Source organism: Candoia aspera, chromosome 2, assembly GCF_035149785.1.
Source record: "Candoia aspera isolate rCanAsp1 chromosome 2, rCanAsp1.hap2, whole genome shotgun sequence".
In the NCBI taxonomy this organism is placed as follows: Eukaryota; Metazoa; Chordata; class Lepidosauria; order Squamata; family Boidae; genus Candoia; species Candoia aspera.
The window spans coordinates 203694486-203711688 of NC_086154.1; the positions used below are offsets into that span (position 1 = coordinate 203694486).

The 17203-nt window shown below is 39.1% G+C and overlaps 1 protein-coding gene across 6 annotated transcripts in view; it reads right to left on the reverse strand.

Moving 5' to 3' along the window:
- Positions 1-17203, reverse strand: part of CDC14B (cell division cycle 14B) — a 305941-nt gene that overhangs the window by 272395 nt on the left and 16343 nt on the right. For all 6 annotated transcript variants that reach the window (XR_010067328.1, XR_010067326.1, XR_010067325.1 and 3 more), the window contains exons 2-4: positions 16995-17088; positions 12627-12702; positions 10405-10497 (exon numbers count right to left, since the gene is read on the reverse strand). Coding sequence is in view for 2 of the 6 variants with exons in the window: in XM_063295221.1 (XP_063151291.1) it covers positions 10405-10497; positions 12627-12702; positions 16995-17088 (263 nt within the window). In the remaining 4 variants the exon portion in view is untranslated. The remainder of the gene's footprint in view (positions 1-10404; positions 10498-12626; positions 12703-16994; positions 17089-17203) is intronic.

Genomic DNA, 17203 nt, shown 5'->3' on the forward strand with positions numbered 1-17203 from the left:
TAAAACAACCCCTCTCATTCGAACCCATCGTTTACGCTACCCTGCCACCATCGGCCGCAGCTCAGCATCCAACGCCATGGAATGTCTTCAACGCTCTCCCATCAAAAGAAAAGGCACCTTCTGGCGCTGGTTCCGCAACAACACCCTTCTCCAAGATGGCGATTCCTACTCCATCACTTATCACTTTCGCCAAACTACCCTTGCTATCACCAACGTACAGTTGACCGATCTAGGACAATATCACTGTGAAATAACAAAATTAATTAAGGGGTTCGCCACCTCATCTCGCCTTACGCTCACCTTGTTTCAACTCTCCCTTCCTGAGCCCGCCCGTTGGCAGGGACGACGCCTGCTGGCATCCGACGCCCAGGAATCGCATCGCCCTTACAGTATCACCTGGACAATCCGCGATGCCTTGGGTCAGGCCCTGAATACCTCCTCCTGTTATAGCCCAATTATATCTTGTTTTCCTAACCTGTATTTTGACTTTGCAGAAATGCTTCTAGGAGTGACAGCCTACAGGAGGCTGGACGGCTTCCCAGAGCCCAGCCACTCCGCCATTAAAAAAGATTCCCTGTACGTGTGCCCAGGACATGACACCAGCCCTGATCACGTGCACGACTGCGGAGGCTTAGCAGATTACTTTTGCAAATCTTGGTCCTGCGTTTCCACTGGCTACATCTACTGGACCCCTCCATATAAGACTGATTACATCACTCTCACTCGGTTGAGAGAGGACATTAGATGCACCGCAGGCAGAAAGGGTGCGGCAGGACCCTGGGCTTGGAATAGATGTAATCCGGTTATTGTACAATTCACTGCTGCAGGAAAAGCTCAGGGGAATGCCTGGGACTCAGGTGTGAAATGGGGAGGTCGTGTGTATGGCACATGGCCCGGGTTTCATTATGGCAACATATTCTACATTCAACGACAGGTCACTCTCCCTCAGTCCCCACCTATTGGGCCCAATGCCGACGACATTCACTCCACCTTTCTTAAACCCCTCCACAAACAAAAAAAACCCCTTGTTTCTCTTCTTAACTCCTCCTTTTCCCTTGTTCACACCGCTTCTAACACATCTCGATGTTGGCTTTGTTTGTCTTCTTCTCCACCATTCTATGAAGCAGTCGGTTCTCCTGACCCTATCCGAAACTCTACCTCAGCCTCCTCCTGCCGCTGGCAAAACACTACGTTGACTATCACCTCTATAATAGGGCAGGGCTGCTGCCTTGGCCGTGTTCCTGCTAACTATACTCAATATTGCCTTAATTCTTCTCATGATCACTGTGCCCTCTATCTTCCAAAAAATCGCTTGAACATCAACGGTTACACCGGCCATGGTGGCTACGGTGTACTCTATACTACCTCTGGTAATATCTCTGCCCGATTGACAGGGCAATACTTTATCCCTGGGAACAACTCTGTTTGGGCATGTTCTTCTGGCCTCACCGCATGTGTATATGGTGATACTTTGTTACGAACTAACGCCTTTTGTATTCAGGTGCTCCTACTCCCCAAAATTTCCATCTATTCCCCTGACGAACTTATCTCCATCCTAGAGCCCCCTCATTACCCCCTCAAGGCTAAGCGCGAAGTAGTGACTGCTGTAACTTTATCAGTCCTACTGGGCTTAGGTGCAGCCGGAGCCGCCACCGGTGTGTCAGCCCTTGTTGTCAATGATCAGAACCTGCGTCACCTTAGTGCTATCATTGACACTGACCTTCGCGCCATCGAACAATCTATTGTGGCGCTACAAGATTCCCTTACCTCTCTATCCGAAGTGGTTTTGCAAAATCGTAGGGGTCTCGACCTTCTGTTCCTCAAACAAGGGGGACTGTGTGTTGCTCTAAAGGAAGACTGCTGTTTTTATGCCGACAACTCAGGAGTAGTATTGGACTCTATGAAAGAGCTCGATTCCCATTTAAAAACAAGGGAATTGGAGCGCCAACAATCCATGTCATGGTATCAAAATATGTTTAGCATTTCTCCGTGGCTAACCACACTGCTGTCCACTCTGTTGGGGCCCCTCCTGTTATTGATTCTCGTATGCACCATAGGCCCCTGTGTGCTGGGTCGCGTTCTCCGCTTCTTAAAGCAGAGACTTCATACATTGGACTCAGAGGTATCCGAGACAAAGCTTGCTGTTCAACACCTGGTCACTGCTGTAGGTATGGAGAAAACACCACTCTTGGGATGGTCCTCTGATAGTGAATCGGAAATGGACAAGGACCCCCAGTCACACTACCCTCCGGAAGAGGACGCTGGGATGGGTCTCCTTGGACTGAAGAGTCCCTGGCTCCCCGACTCAGACCCTCTGGGGGGAGGACAAAATTAAATAAAAAAGGTAGAAATGTGACGAACCTGACTCCATTACTGCACAGCTAGATTGCACGTCTCTCACGTAGCCTCAGAATGCTGTATATTCCCTTATAAGGGCATGACTTGTATTTCCCTATTCTCTTTGTACTCACTTCCCCGCCCTAATAGAACTGCTGAATAAAAGGAGGTGGGGGCGTGGCACGAGGGAGGCAGTACCAGCAACCTCCTGAGATGTAGCGTCTCTCACCACAAAAGAATCCTGTGCCTACCGTTGCTTTTTCGACCTCACCCTTGCGAGGGAATCGTTGGCTCATTCCCCCCCAGGGAATCCCATAGACCGAAGGGCGAAGGACTGGTCGCGCGACGCGACACTTCTCTCTGTGTATTTCTAAACCTAGGTAGTTTGTTACAGTTCCAAGGCTTTTTAATGTGAAATGGCTTTTCATGCAGGCTTCAAAATCAAGCCTTTGTTTTTCTGTTGGTGTGAACAGCAGCAAATCATCAACATAAATGCACAGATACATACAGCCTTGTTTGTCTTCATATATACACATGGATCTGCTTTTTTTTCAAAACCAAAATTCTGCAGTTTTTCATCTAATTTTTGGTTCCAGGATCTAGCAGCTTGTTTTAACCCATAGATTAACTTCTGCAGTTCACAGACTAGATTCTCCCCTTTTTCATAGCCAGGGGGTTGCTGCATGTATAATTTGTGGTCTAAATCACCTTAGAGAAATGCAGTTTGAATGTCACAGTGGTGAACTGATATTCCTTTGAGTGCAGCAATTTTTAACAGTAGTCTAATTGATTCACCTTTAGTAACTGGTGCAAAAGTCTTGTCAAAGTCTAAATCTTTCCTTTGAGTGAGCCCTTTTGCAACTAACCTTGCTTTATGTTTTTGGATTTTGCCATCAGCATCCCTTTTCAGTTTGAAAACCCACCTGCAACCTAGACAGCATTCATTGGGAGGTAGATTTACCAGTTTCCATGTTTTATTTTCTTTCAAGGATGCTCACTCCTGTTGCATGGCAGAATGCCAATTTTGTGCAATCTCAGGTGGTAAAGCATTCACTTGTTCTAAAGACTCAGGTTCTGTGAATATGTGAAAAGCCTTTACTGTTCCAGCCTGAAAATGTGATGGAGGAATGCCTTTATTACTTCTCTGAGATCTGTGAGGTAATACAGGGCTTAAATTTTGACTCCTATCACTTTCCTGAGAAGCATCTGTATCATCAGACAGATCTTCAGTTTGCTTTTCTGGTTTAATGTCCTCATCAGGCAAAAGATCACCATCAGCAAGTCCTTGCTGTTCTCTTGTGGTGGTCAGATCAACTGGAGAGCTAGAATTTAATCTCCCCCAGTTTTGTTCAGCAAAAGAAGCGCTTTTGCTAATTATCAATTTCTCTCCCATTATGAACCTGTAGCTCCTCTGGCTTTGTTCATAGCCGACAAATATGGCTCTCTTTGTTGTGGGGCCTCCTTTCCTTCTCAGTTGTTTTGGAATATGAACCCAAGCAGTGCTACCAAACACTCTAAGATGGTTTACCTTTGGTTTCACACCATAAAACAAATGGAATGGAGTGTCCTGAATCACATAGTTATACAATCTGTTTTGTACATAACAGGCAGTAGATATTGCCTCTCCCCAATACTTAAAAGATAAATGTGAATCTTTAAGCATGCATTCCATCGCATTTTGCAAGGTTCTGCCCTTTCTTTCAGCAACACCATTTTGCTGAGGGGTATAAGGGTTAGAAAGAAGTTGTTCTATCCCCTTTTCCACTAGGAACCTTTTGAATTTGTGAGAAAGGTACTCTCCTCCTCTATCACATTGGAGTGCAGATACAGGCCTAGGGAATTTTCCATTTGCCCATGTCACAAAACCTTTAAATTTCTCAAATGCCTCATCTTTGTGTTTTAAGATGTAGATAAATGTGTATCTTTAGAAATCATCAGTGATGGTCATTGCAAACCTTGCTTGTCCAAGACTTGGAGCAAAAGGACCAATGTCAGAGTGTACAATTTCCAAAGGTCTAGTTGTAACTCTGTCACTGTGCTTACTCTCAGGAGCTTTTAGTGTTTTGCATTCTTTGCAAACTACACAATCTAAGTCTTTGTCACAGGGTTTTATCTTTAGGTCAGCACACAGCTGTGGCATTTGTGCTATGTACTTGAAATTAGCATGACCAAATCTCCTGTGCATCAGGTGTACACATTGGTCATGATATGGCATGTTGCCAACTGCAGTCTTGCAGCTTGGCCTCCTTGCATTTTGCACAATGTACAAGGAGTCTTTTAATATACCAGTAGCACACAATTTTCCATTTTTACGTATCTCATAACCATTTTTCTTAAATGTTATGACATACCCTGTTGCAGCCAATTGTGCCACAGATAAAAGGTTTGATTGTAAATTTGGCACATACAACACACCTTTTACAGTTTCTCCCAAGCAGGATAAATACAAGTCACCTTGTCCCATAATTTTGGTCACAGACCCATCAGCCAAAGATACATTTTGTCTTTCCGTTTTAGACAGTGACACAAAAGAGCTTTTACAATTACATAAATGACAATTGGCCCCAGAATCTAACACCATACATCAGAATTACCCTTCTCAACAACCTGTGCAATTTGGGTTGTCTGGAGAGCCTTCTTCTGTGTTGCCCTTGTGTTCTTCTTCTCTGTCTTTCTACTCTTGGGTCTCAAGGCACAGTCTTTCTGCAAATGTCCAGCTGAACCACAAGTGAAGCATTGCTGGCTGGCTAGTGCTGTGGCCTCAGCTTCCTTTCCCTTCTTTTCCCTTGTTTTCTGGTACTGCAGCTTTCCAGAAGAGATGGTGCGGGGGGATCTTTCCTCTCTCTTCTCCCATTCAGCGAGTAAGCACTGTGTAACATACGATGGGTTGAGGTCTGCTTCAGGCATAGCCTCCAGGGTACAAATCAGCGTGTCCCACATTTCATTCAGTGAGGACAGGAGGATATAGGATTTTGTGAGAGGTGTAAATTCCATTCCTCTCTCCTGCAACTCAACAAATAGCTGAATATAATGCAGGTGCTCAGGAAGGCTTTCTCCTTCTGCAAGGTAGGCTCTATACAGCTTTTTTGTCAGGGTAACTTTACTCCCTGCTGTTGCCTTTACATACAAGTCTCTCAAAGCAGCCCAAAGTTGCTTTGCAGACTGCATACCTCGCATGTGGACTAGCTGATTGTCCTCAACTCCCAGGATAATGGTGGCTCTAGCCCGCTCATCCTGTCTAAGCCATTCAGCACTGGGATTTTGGGGGGTTTGCTCACCAATTGGCAGCCAAAGATTCTCTCTGCGAAGATACATCTCCATCTTCAGGGCCCAATTCAAATAGTTGGTCTCTGAAAGGCGCTCCAGAGGCATCGCTGAGGGCTGGGAGGTAGCCATGGTTTCTTCCTTCTTTTGCAAGTCACCTCAGCTGGCTTCTTTGTCCTGTAGACCGGCAGTTGCTGGAAAATCTCCAGGTGGCTCCAAAGAAAATCTTCACAGGTCTTTGCTACCTGCCTTTAAATTGTGCATGACGTGTGGAACTGATCTCTCTATTCTCTCTGGGGTTTTACAGGGCTTCTTAGTGGGTTTACTGGGCTGCTTACTGGGCCCATAACCTGTTAGCAGATTGCTAGGAAAGCCTTTGGCCCAGGAGAGATCAGACAAGTCACACACCAGGCATTTCTATAAAAATAATTTTATTTACAGAAAGCAAACATATTTACAGGCTCTCAGTGAGAGCTGCTTAACTCTCTACATGCCTACACAGAAGGGAAACTGAAACTAAAACAAGTCCAGGCAAGTTCTTCTCCCCAGGTGCAAAAATTAACAACTGAAAAGGGGACAATTAAATTCAACCTCTTCACCTGGCCAAAATGATTAATTACCATAGTAACCTTAATCTGTAGTAGAAAACATTAACAATACAGAGATGAGAAATATTTAAAAAAAGACTCAAAACCAGACTACTAAGAAAATCTATAGGGTCTTAGGGATTTTTGCAATCCTTTTATATTATTTCAAACACTTCTTTCTTCTGCTGCAGAATTTTATGTAGCTAAACATTTTGTGTGTATGAAATTCTTCCTGAATGTAGTAGGAAAGTAAAGGACAGGATTTAACAAAAAATAGGTGTATCATCAGGAAGATGAGAAACATCCGTAAAATAAAAATCCCTATCATTACAATGTTTCACAACCTGGATGGAGCAGAAGAAGCAAGCAGCACTTAGTCCCACATACACATTTTCAGTAAGTGTTATTGATACAATTATGCAAAAACACACTTCAGGCTTCATCTTCTTTGCCCAAGCTTGCACGCAACATTCTGAACTAGGCCCCAAAACCAATTAAACATGTAAGAGCTGTTGACCTCAAAGCTTATCTAACTTCCTCTGAATTGTGTTACAAAGGACGACTTTGTACGTAACTTGTTATTTCTAAAATTAAACTTAAAAAATATATTCCATAATTGCAACGCACTGTAAAACCTGAAAATATTATTTTTGTCAGTTATGTTTTGAGGAATGCAAAAACAATTAGAAAAATGCATCAACTGTAATACATTACTGAAAGAATGTACTAAATGGATTTTAAACAAAATTAATGTACTACCAAAAGACTTATATAAATTCTCGGAAAACCTTTTGTAAAAGATATCCTATAATATTAGCTATACTACAATTAGGGGTTTGAAAATATTAACATTCAGGTGATATCCACTAAATAAGTTATTAAATTCTATGCCATTGTAACCCAAGTAATTAAGACCAGAACTTGCTTTGTAAAAATGGTTAAAAGCTCTGTGCTCAGAGCTGTCACATCAAGTAGAAAGTTAAGATAATTCTTCATATTTAATATTCCTTGCAATCTTACTAAAGGTTTTCAGCATGCCCTCTGCAAACATCTATCACAACTTCAAACACAAACAGTAGAACTGCAAGGCTATTAACAACCATTATAAGTTTGTTGAAAAAGAGATTTATCATTGAGTAATATGATTCTTTCTACCTTAAACACAACTACTTCCATCCTTAACTGCAAGAGCCACAGAGCACTAGAATTCAAAAATAAAATATAATGCAGACCGTTCATTCTTCTCCTGCAGAGTCTGCCCAAGGCATTTGAATCTTCAACTTGAAAAGACAGATCAACTGATTGATTCATTGATCTGTCTCTCTCTCTCTCACACACACACATATCACAGGTGGAAATAAATTTGTTAAAACATTTTTTAAAGAAGAAATTCCCATTAGCTTAGAAAGGCATTATATATCATGATAATTTAGATATGAGCAAGAAAAATCAAAAGTTTTTAATTATATCCTCCATCAGCTAAATAATCATGCAGATATTTTATATGAATAAAACCACTGGTTTGAAGAAAAATGCATTTTTCTTTAAGATGTTACAGATATGTGTAACATTTTACACCTTATAATACATGTATTACTTATCCTAGAAAAGGTATTTTATTGTGTGCACAAAAGTAAGAAAACCTCTAAGACAACTACAGCTGAAGTTTTCATGTTAACTCTTACATAAAATGTACTATCCAATTATCAACATTTTAGTTGATTAAACTATTTTAAAGCAATCTTTTTGGATTAAGTAATCTAGCCAACTAAGGGACGCGGTGGCGCTGCGGGTTAAACCGCTGCGTCACTGAGCTTGCTGATCGGAAGGTCGGCGGTTTGAATCCGCGCGACGGGGCGAGCTCCCGTTGCTGGTCCCAGCTCCTGCCAACCTAGCAGTTCGAAAACATGCAAATGTGAGTAGATCAATAGGTATCGCTTCAGCGGGAAGGTAACGGCGTTCCGTGTCGTCATGCCGGCCACATGACCACGGACGGGTCTACGGACAATGCCAGCTCTAACGGCTTAGAAACGGAGATGAGCACCGCCCCCTAGAGTCGGACACGACTGGACTTTACGTCAAGGGAAACCTTTACCTTTACCTTTAATCTAGCCAACTAAATATTTAAATTCTTTTTAGAATATCAGTTCAGAGAAATCTATAATAAAGATACATTTGGAATTGCAATGAAAACAGATGAGGCTGTACTTCTGTTAAAATAAAGATGATTTTATCCATATTCTTCTGCTATAACGACAGTGATAAATCAGTATTGATAATGTTAGATGTTGTAAATTAGAGGTGGACAAGCAGTGCATGATTTCTGCTATTTAAATTTTACAGTCCACCCTAACTCAGCCAAAACTAGCCCCTTAGGTGATATTATAATGTCATATAATAATGTCTTGATTTAAGACATTGAGGCCCCAAAGTAATTAACAAAAAAAAGGGATTCTATCCTCCCTCCCAGTTGCTAGCAATAACTGAATTGGACTAAAAGAATGTCTGTGTACTGCAGGATAATTAAATAAGCAAGTGTGAATAGTGTGGTTCTCTGAATAAAAACTCTGTGCTACACTGCACAATAACAACATACTAGATTGAGTTCAACAAAGCTGCATCCACCTTGTGGCTCTCAGAAGCAGTCTTCAAAACCATGACACCTATCTCCCTTCATGGATATGAGAAAATAATTATAATCACTACTGTGCTGGATCTTACTTAAAACAGGTTTTTTTGTGTTATTAATAAATGCATGGATAGTGCAACAACGATTTTATGAGAAATATTAAATTACAATTCCAAATGCAAATTAATATAATTGGTTCACTGAATAGCAAGGACTTTCATAAGGACTATTATTCTTGGATAATCATATTAGAACCAGTGGACCATGCCACTTACTCTTCATAAAACGAGTGTGCCTTAGCATGTATTCTGTGCAGGGAACATGAGAAAGGATCATGATGAGCAAACGTCTTCTAGGTCAGGAGCCCACTCACTTTCCCATCCTGCCCTCACTGGTTGATCCCTGCAGTTACACGAATGAAAGCACTTTTTACATAAAAATTATAACTACACCCTCTCCTCATTTAGCGTTCCAGCAACTTTGTCATTAAGCAAAATGGTCACTAAGAGAACACATGACTATGAGAGACAGATGCTGCAAAGATCACTGATTGCTGCTGGTCTCATTCAGATAAAAATTCTCTTGTACAGTGTCCTGTGCCTGACCCGTTTCCCCCCACACACTTTTTTTTTGCCTCCTCGCAGGACAGATATACAAGCTATCTCTTCCTGAGCTGTTTTTCTCTGCAGCACAGCATTTCCCTAAAAAACTGCTAACCACTCAGCGTCAGCTCTGTGACCTTAAGTAGTTGATTAGAATCCTCCCACTGGCTCAAGCTGCTGCCTGAAACAGATCAGATCTTAATCAGTTTCACACTGAATAATTTTGTTGTTAGGCGCATGAAATTTGGTTGTAAATGTCTGCATTGATCAGAAAATGATTTTTTTATTACCATTGTATTTGTGAATGGTCGCTGAGGTAGTTGCTAACTCAGAAGTGGCTGTAATTAATAAAGATGGAAATTAAAGTAAGGCTGAAATCCGAATCTTGAGTACTTGAAGACTATCAAAACCAGCATGAGTCACTTCACAGAAACTACATCTAAGATAGGATCATTTATACAAAATATGCCATTATTTCTTTTTTTACACAATGAATGTCATGGGGCAGTGGGCCATGAAACCAAACTGGGATTGCTTTCTCCCACTCTTCCTAGCCCCTGGTATGCCCACTAGCACCGGGCTTATCTTTTTTTTTTTCCTGGTTTAGGGATACTTTTCTGGATACCGCCCCCCCCTGCTTTCAAACAAGCATTTTGCTCTTTCCCCCCCCCCCCTTTACTATCTGTCACTCAGATTGAGTCCACTCTGGGTCTGCCATTTCAAAATCTTCTGTTTTTCAATTACATTTTTATTTTACTTAAATAAATTCCATAACTTTGAAAATCTAGAGAATTTGTACAGAGGCCCTTTTGATGAAAGAAAATGAACATAGGAGTATAACTCTTTGATCTTTCAAACACAAAAGAATATGTTCCTGCTCATACACTGTGTATAAAAGCAGATAAGCTGCAAGCTATTTCTAATTCCAACACTGAATAAAAGTCAAGTTCGTGAGCCTTGCCAGTTTAGATGTTAAAATACTTACTGTGTAAGAGCCTATGAGGAAAGCTGCATTGGCTTGCTTTTTCTGATCCAAACCACAATAATGAACAATCTTCTTCCTTAACATGGTAAAGGACTGCATCAAGAAATGACAGAGTTATAAACTGGACTCCTTGGATTTTAAATGTATTAATTAATGAATTTAAATAGTCCAAATACATTAAATAACATGCAGAGATACTGCATTTTTTAAGAAGTAACACAGCAGTAGTTCCATGACAACATCTACTAAAAACAGAGAACATGGCATTTGGACTCTTATACATAACAAAGGGATAACAAGAGAAAAATTAACATTAGAATTAATGTTTTTCTTAAAGTGTGGTCCGTGGACCCCTAGGGCCTCCCAAGACCCCTTCAGGGGTCTGCAAAATCAAAATTATTTGCCAGATATTAAAGATATTCGCAAAAATTTAAAACAATGTCACTCCTCTCATTATTTTTTGTTAAAAAATAGCATTTTTTCATCAAAATATTTTATTTATGTTTAATGGATTTAATGTAGTTATTTTTACATGATTCAATAAAGAAATATTCTACAAATGAGTCAATTTTAATTATTAATATGGTAAATACCGATAAATATAACCCATACAAACAAAAGCTCTTTTGGGGTTGTCCATAGTTTTTAAAAGTGGGAAGGGGTCCTGAGAGCAAAAAGTTTAAGAAACACTGTTTTAAGGTAACACCTACTTTAATAAAATAATTTAGAAGGTTCCAACATGCTTGAGTGGTTGGCTCATTCAACATTCATTTACCCGATTATGGAATGAAGTTACTATACAGCGATGTTTCTCAGCTTTACTGGTTTAACAATTCCAACTAATTTACACAGCGCTTTAAGATGCGTAATTCCTTTCCTGCCTATGAGAAATCATTATTCATTTACAGCGGAAGAGGTGCAGACACATACCAACATAACCTAGAACATACAATGTCCATCTCCCTGGAGACATGTATCTACAAAACGTCCAGCTCTTAGGGACACTAAATCACTGAAAGCATAATTACCATGAAACAGTTTTGCAGAGGAATTTGAATAAGAGAACTCAAGAATTAGGCCACCACATAATATTTTAAATTCCAGACTGACAACTCATCAAGTGTAAAGTGTTTAAATCTCAAGACTACAACTACAAGTTGAACAAAAGTTTTTGATTTTCCTATTTCAGTAGAATTTCAAAAGCTGACTTAAAACATATTTTATTACACGGACATCTGCCAAACAGGCTTTTATATTTTATTTAATATTATACAGATTAATACTAAGTAATTGGAAGCCACATGAAACGTCTGGAACATGGTTTGAATTGTGTTTTGTTGCTACTACTACATTTTAAAAGTTCCAGTGGTTTTCACAATGCCACATATCATGATAGTGTCAATCATTACTGACACTACGGGATTCATACATGCCTGAAAATAACTGGCTAGTCACCATATAGCTCAGCCAGCTGTTACATGTGACTACTTACAATGAAAAAAAAATGACAGATAAAGCACAAGCTATTTATTTATATCATGACACAATGATAAAAACAAACACAGTAAGTAAACATTATTTCACTTTCAAAGAAATCATGAAAACTGAACAGATTTCATTGCTGCTATTTATTCATACATTAAAGCACATCCCCAAAGAATATTGGGACTGTATTTTCAATATTATGCTTTATATAATGTGACTATAATGTGACAGTGCTACCACCTTCAGGAATGTGAAAAACCATGAATACACCTAAGCTGTTAAAATAATACATGTTAAAGCAATGTGCTTCTGTAACTACAGGCCAGACATTGGTAAATAACCAGTACAATGCACTCCAGGGAAGGGAGGGGAAATCAACCCCACAGTTTCTTAATAAGTTTCTTCTGCTCCTGATACTATGAGGACTTAAAGTTTTGTATGTCTGTGTTTCTGTCTTTAATCATTAGCCACATTATGAATTCCCAATTATTTATACTCTGGAAAAAAAAAAAAAGTAAAACTTATCACACTTATTTTCCCACCCTTCTGGCAAATATATTCTCCCTCACTAGGATAACAACATGAGTACCAAACTAATTCTTAAGATTTTAACACTTCTTCTGGGATGGAGGTATGAAGTAATTAAAAAAAGTTCATACTGGACAAACAGAAAAGAATGTTCACTACCTCTAACATTTTATAAAGAAACTCAGAATGACTGAACTATTAGATTTTACCTTTAATTTTTTATTTAGCTTGCAACAGTATCTGTAAATCATTGCCAGATTGAGTGGGCCAAAATCTGCATAGAAGCTTGGAAAAAGGGGAGGGGGAAGGAGAAGAGAAGGATAGGGAAGGAAAAAAAAAAAGACCTTATTGAAATGTCTGTTCAAAAAACCACATTCTCTCTACACACTCCCACTGCACTGCTTAAATTATAATAAGCAGGCATTTTATAACTGGCATCATATTTCCCCCCCAAACTCTTTCTAAATAACTGTTGAAACATGCTGTAATTATTGGTGGGGGAAAAAAATCATGCAAGCCTTACCTACATTGTCAAATAAGTCTACAGTGTCTCCTAGATTATAAAGTCAATAAATGGTGAAACCATTTTAGAACTTGTAATACAATATTTTGTAGGCATGTCTTGGATTAAAAGGTAAAGGTGACTAACTCAAGGTTACACACATAATGTGCTGCAAATAGATTAGACAATTAAGAGTACATATAAGCCTAAGGTATCAGCCCACAAAGAGAGCTGATTGACTCAACTCTGCATGATTCATTGATCTGACCTTGCTTCTCTCTATAAGCCATTACTTTTGGTGTTTTAACTGACCCAGTTCTTCGCTGGATGTAACTGAAAAAGTGCCTACAGATGCAGAGACAAAATCAGAATGCTTATCATGGCTAAATAGGACATTGTCTGCTGTATCTTTAAATACCTTTCTACTCTGAGTTGACTTCTTTTTAACCAGTATTTATGTATTAACTTGTTCATTCATTCATAATATTTATAACCTACACACTATTCAGAGGACCTTATGGCAGGTTACACTGACAGAAAGGCACCAAAGGGACAACCAATGTGATTGGGCTATAGTTGCCAAATGTGAGATTACAAAGCCAGATCATCATCTGCACCATCCTGATCTCCAGGGGAATACAAAGAAACATATCCATGAGTCATGGAGAAACAGAGTACGCATATCCTGACTGAAACTTTTATGGATGAACAGATACTTAAATGGAGGTGCTCTCTTCAGAATTCCACAATCAACACATCCAAATAAGATAGCTGGGAACAAAGTCAGTCCAAACATGAAATATCCAAGTTAGAAAAACTTTATAGTTTTGCTTCCCATTCATGATGGATACATCTTCTGTGAATAACATGCAAGGGATAACATGAAAATTCTTAGTCAGCTAGTGGTATCTAGGGGAAAACAGCTAAGACTGTTACTTCACAATTGAGAAAGTTCTAAACCTAGGGCAGCATTTCCCATTTGATTTCTTCAGATGTGTTGGGTTTAACTCCCAGAACTTCCAAAATAACTGGAGGTAACTAGAATAGGGGAGACTGCTTTAGAGGTAGACAAATCAGCATCTAAACATTTTAGGCACATAGATGGCAATTTCTTTTAACCTCTGGCAGCAAAAGATCCAAAGAGCTTGAAAAATAAACAACCATTTGCCCTTAGCACAGTGAAATGTTATGAGAAAACTTTTTAGACAGGTCTCTTGTGCACAATATCAACACTTATACATACCAATTCCCCTGGACGGTAGGCTTTTTCCAATGCAATTCAACTGATTCATATCATTAAAATGAACTGAAGTCTTTAGCTTTAACCCAGACATATATTTCAACCATCTCAAGGTAAATACAACATTGTTACTCTCTGTGAAAATAACTTTCCCTAATGCTATGGTGAGATACCATGGAAAGATGATAGGAAATGGTTTTCAGCATAAATAGCACTCCAACTCCATTTTCATTTGCAATAATTGCAATGAAGAAGGCTATATGTTCCCATAGTTAGTGCTTTGGATTAATATTTGTAATTTCTGGAGAATTCTCCACAGGCCTTTAATGAGAATGCTGTATACCAACATAACATCTCCTTCTCTTTATTTCAACTGCTTTTCATTCAATGATTACACTGTCCAGGCCACTTTTTCCTACTTGGGACTCTCCAGATGTACTGGATATCCACTGCCATTATTGTTAACTTCTGGCTGGAGCTAAGACATCTAGAACACCTGGTAGGCCACAAGTTTCCCAGTGTAAATTCATGAAATGTAGATCTTTCAAGTATTTTTAGCCACGATAACTAATCAAAGAAGCATGCTTAGCCTCTGTACTAGAAAATATACTGCCCAACCAACTTTTTTGGGCTTGGAAACAAAGAAGGACTGGACCTGATTAATACTTGGATGGGATACCATTGAGGTATTACATTAAGTGGTAAGCTAGACTGGGAAGTCAAAAAGCATCCTGGAAGAATGCAGTGGCAGATTATTTCCATTTTCCTGCCGAGAAAACTACCTAGAAATGTCTATGAAGTTACCAGAAGTAAAAGCTCAACTCAATGGCGACTCTGAGGACAGGGATGTTTACCTCGTTTCATTCTTCAATTCAACATGAATCATGTTGCTTCAACATAAATCATGCTTCAGATCAGTAAACAAATGTAATAATGCAAAATTTAAAACATCAAGATATTTACAGAGTTAAAGAAATAAATATATCAATTTGCTTCCAAGTTTAAACCTTAGAAAAAGATCTTAACCATTCTTAAACTCCTGGGAATTTTTAAAAAAATTTCCCTGGTACCTAGGAAGGACATCTTTAAGTTAGACCCACAATTTAAAATGCTTTTTCCCACTTCCAGCATTCCATTTTTCAGTTCTTGGAAAACACTGATGGATATAGATGCTAGATTCTTGCTGTAATATAATGAATTCTATTTCAAATAAACTTTCTCTATTGCTATATAATTTTCATTTATAAACATGATGTGCACATCACAAAAGCTTTAAACAAACTCCAATCAAACTCATAAAAAAAATTAAATAGTGTTCGCAACATAGAGGCTGTGCATTCTCAGTAGCAGTAAGATAAAAGAAACAGAAATCACTATTTATTGTGTTCCTTTTATTTATTCCCAATGAAATGAAGCAAAACTACATTTCCATATTATATTAACATCTTACCTTCTTCCTTTCCTTTTCACCACCACTAATGTTAGTTGCTAATTGTTCCAACTGCATTTTACAAAATTACTTCTTCTGAACTATGTGATGCACTATGGCATTTCAAGATGCTCCCTAGGTTCCTGCCAAGTCCTTCTGACCTTTGCTTTTTAATTTAAAAATTAGGAAAGTAAATAAATACATTGGGGTAACTGGATACTCTGCTTTTCAGAAAGTTCAGGCAGCTTAAAGCTATCTCTGTAGTGAGCACATTACTATGTTTTGGGAGAGCAAGTATTTTCAGCCTGTATTCCTATTTCATCACCTCATTTTCTGCAACCATGTAGAGCCAGTCTGGTGTAGAGGTTAAGGCACCAGGGTAGAAACCGGGACACCTTGCGTTCTAGTCCCATCTTAGGTATGAAACCAGCTGGGTGTCCTTGGGCCAGTCTCTCTCTCTCTCAGCCCTAGGAAGCAGGCAATGGCAAACCACTTCTGAAATCTTGCCAAGAAAACTGCAGGGACTTGTCCAGGCAGTTGCCAGGAGTCAACACGGACTTGAAGGCACAGCAAACAAACAAACAAACAAAAAACACCCTCTAGGACACTTTTTTAATGAAGTTCACAGCACTCCAGATATTTTGAGAAATCTGAAAATCTCCTACTTCAGGATATTTTAGTAGTTTTTCAATAAGCATTTCCTATCATAATACTAGTAAGTAGGACTCGAAACTTGACTGAATTTCAAAACTGAATAAATCTTCTGTTCAAAGCAGCAATTCAATCAAGCTTATTGTTTCAGTTTCGATTACTGAACTGAATCAACCTATTTGAATAAACTGAGATGATATATACATGACCACCCAATGAAGCTGAATGCTGGAAAATTCAGGACAAAAAATAGTAAGTAATTTCCTGTGTAGAGAGCTAGTTTTAGTGTAGTGGTTAAGGGCATCAGGCTAGAAACCACAGCTGGGTAGCTTTGGGGCAGTAATGGGAAGAAGGCAATGGCAAAAAAGTTCTGAAAATATTACCAAGAAAATTGCATGGTTTTGTCCAGGCTATCACCAGGTGCCAAGACTGACTCGAAGGCAAATTTATAAAATTTACACACACACACACACACGTAAGGTATAGTAAAATCATGGCATGATTCCTTGTCACAAATAGTGGTGGCCAACAATTTAGACTAGGTGAGTCAAATTTATGGAGAACAAGGCTATGAGGTTACTAAACACGATGTATATACTGCTTTTAGGATCAAAGGTGCGACTGGCCACAGCTGGCCGATGATAGAAGACTAGGCATCTATTGTATTTATTTTATCAGAAAGCTTCACAATGCATTTTCATATATGCATATTTATTTCTGACTTGCAGAACAAGGGAATAATATTATATACTTACTTTTCATACACAAATTCATCATCTATGCAGAAATAGTGTGTACTTGAACTACCGCTTTTTGGTTTATGGAACAGTATGGCAAAATAAAGACGATCTGAAATTGAAAACACACAAGAACACCAAACTAGTATTTATAATGAACACAAAGACAATTGTAGAAAATGTGCTGATAGATTTATCTAATTTTTTTAGCCAAGTCACAACGGCAA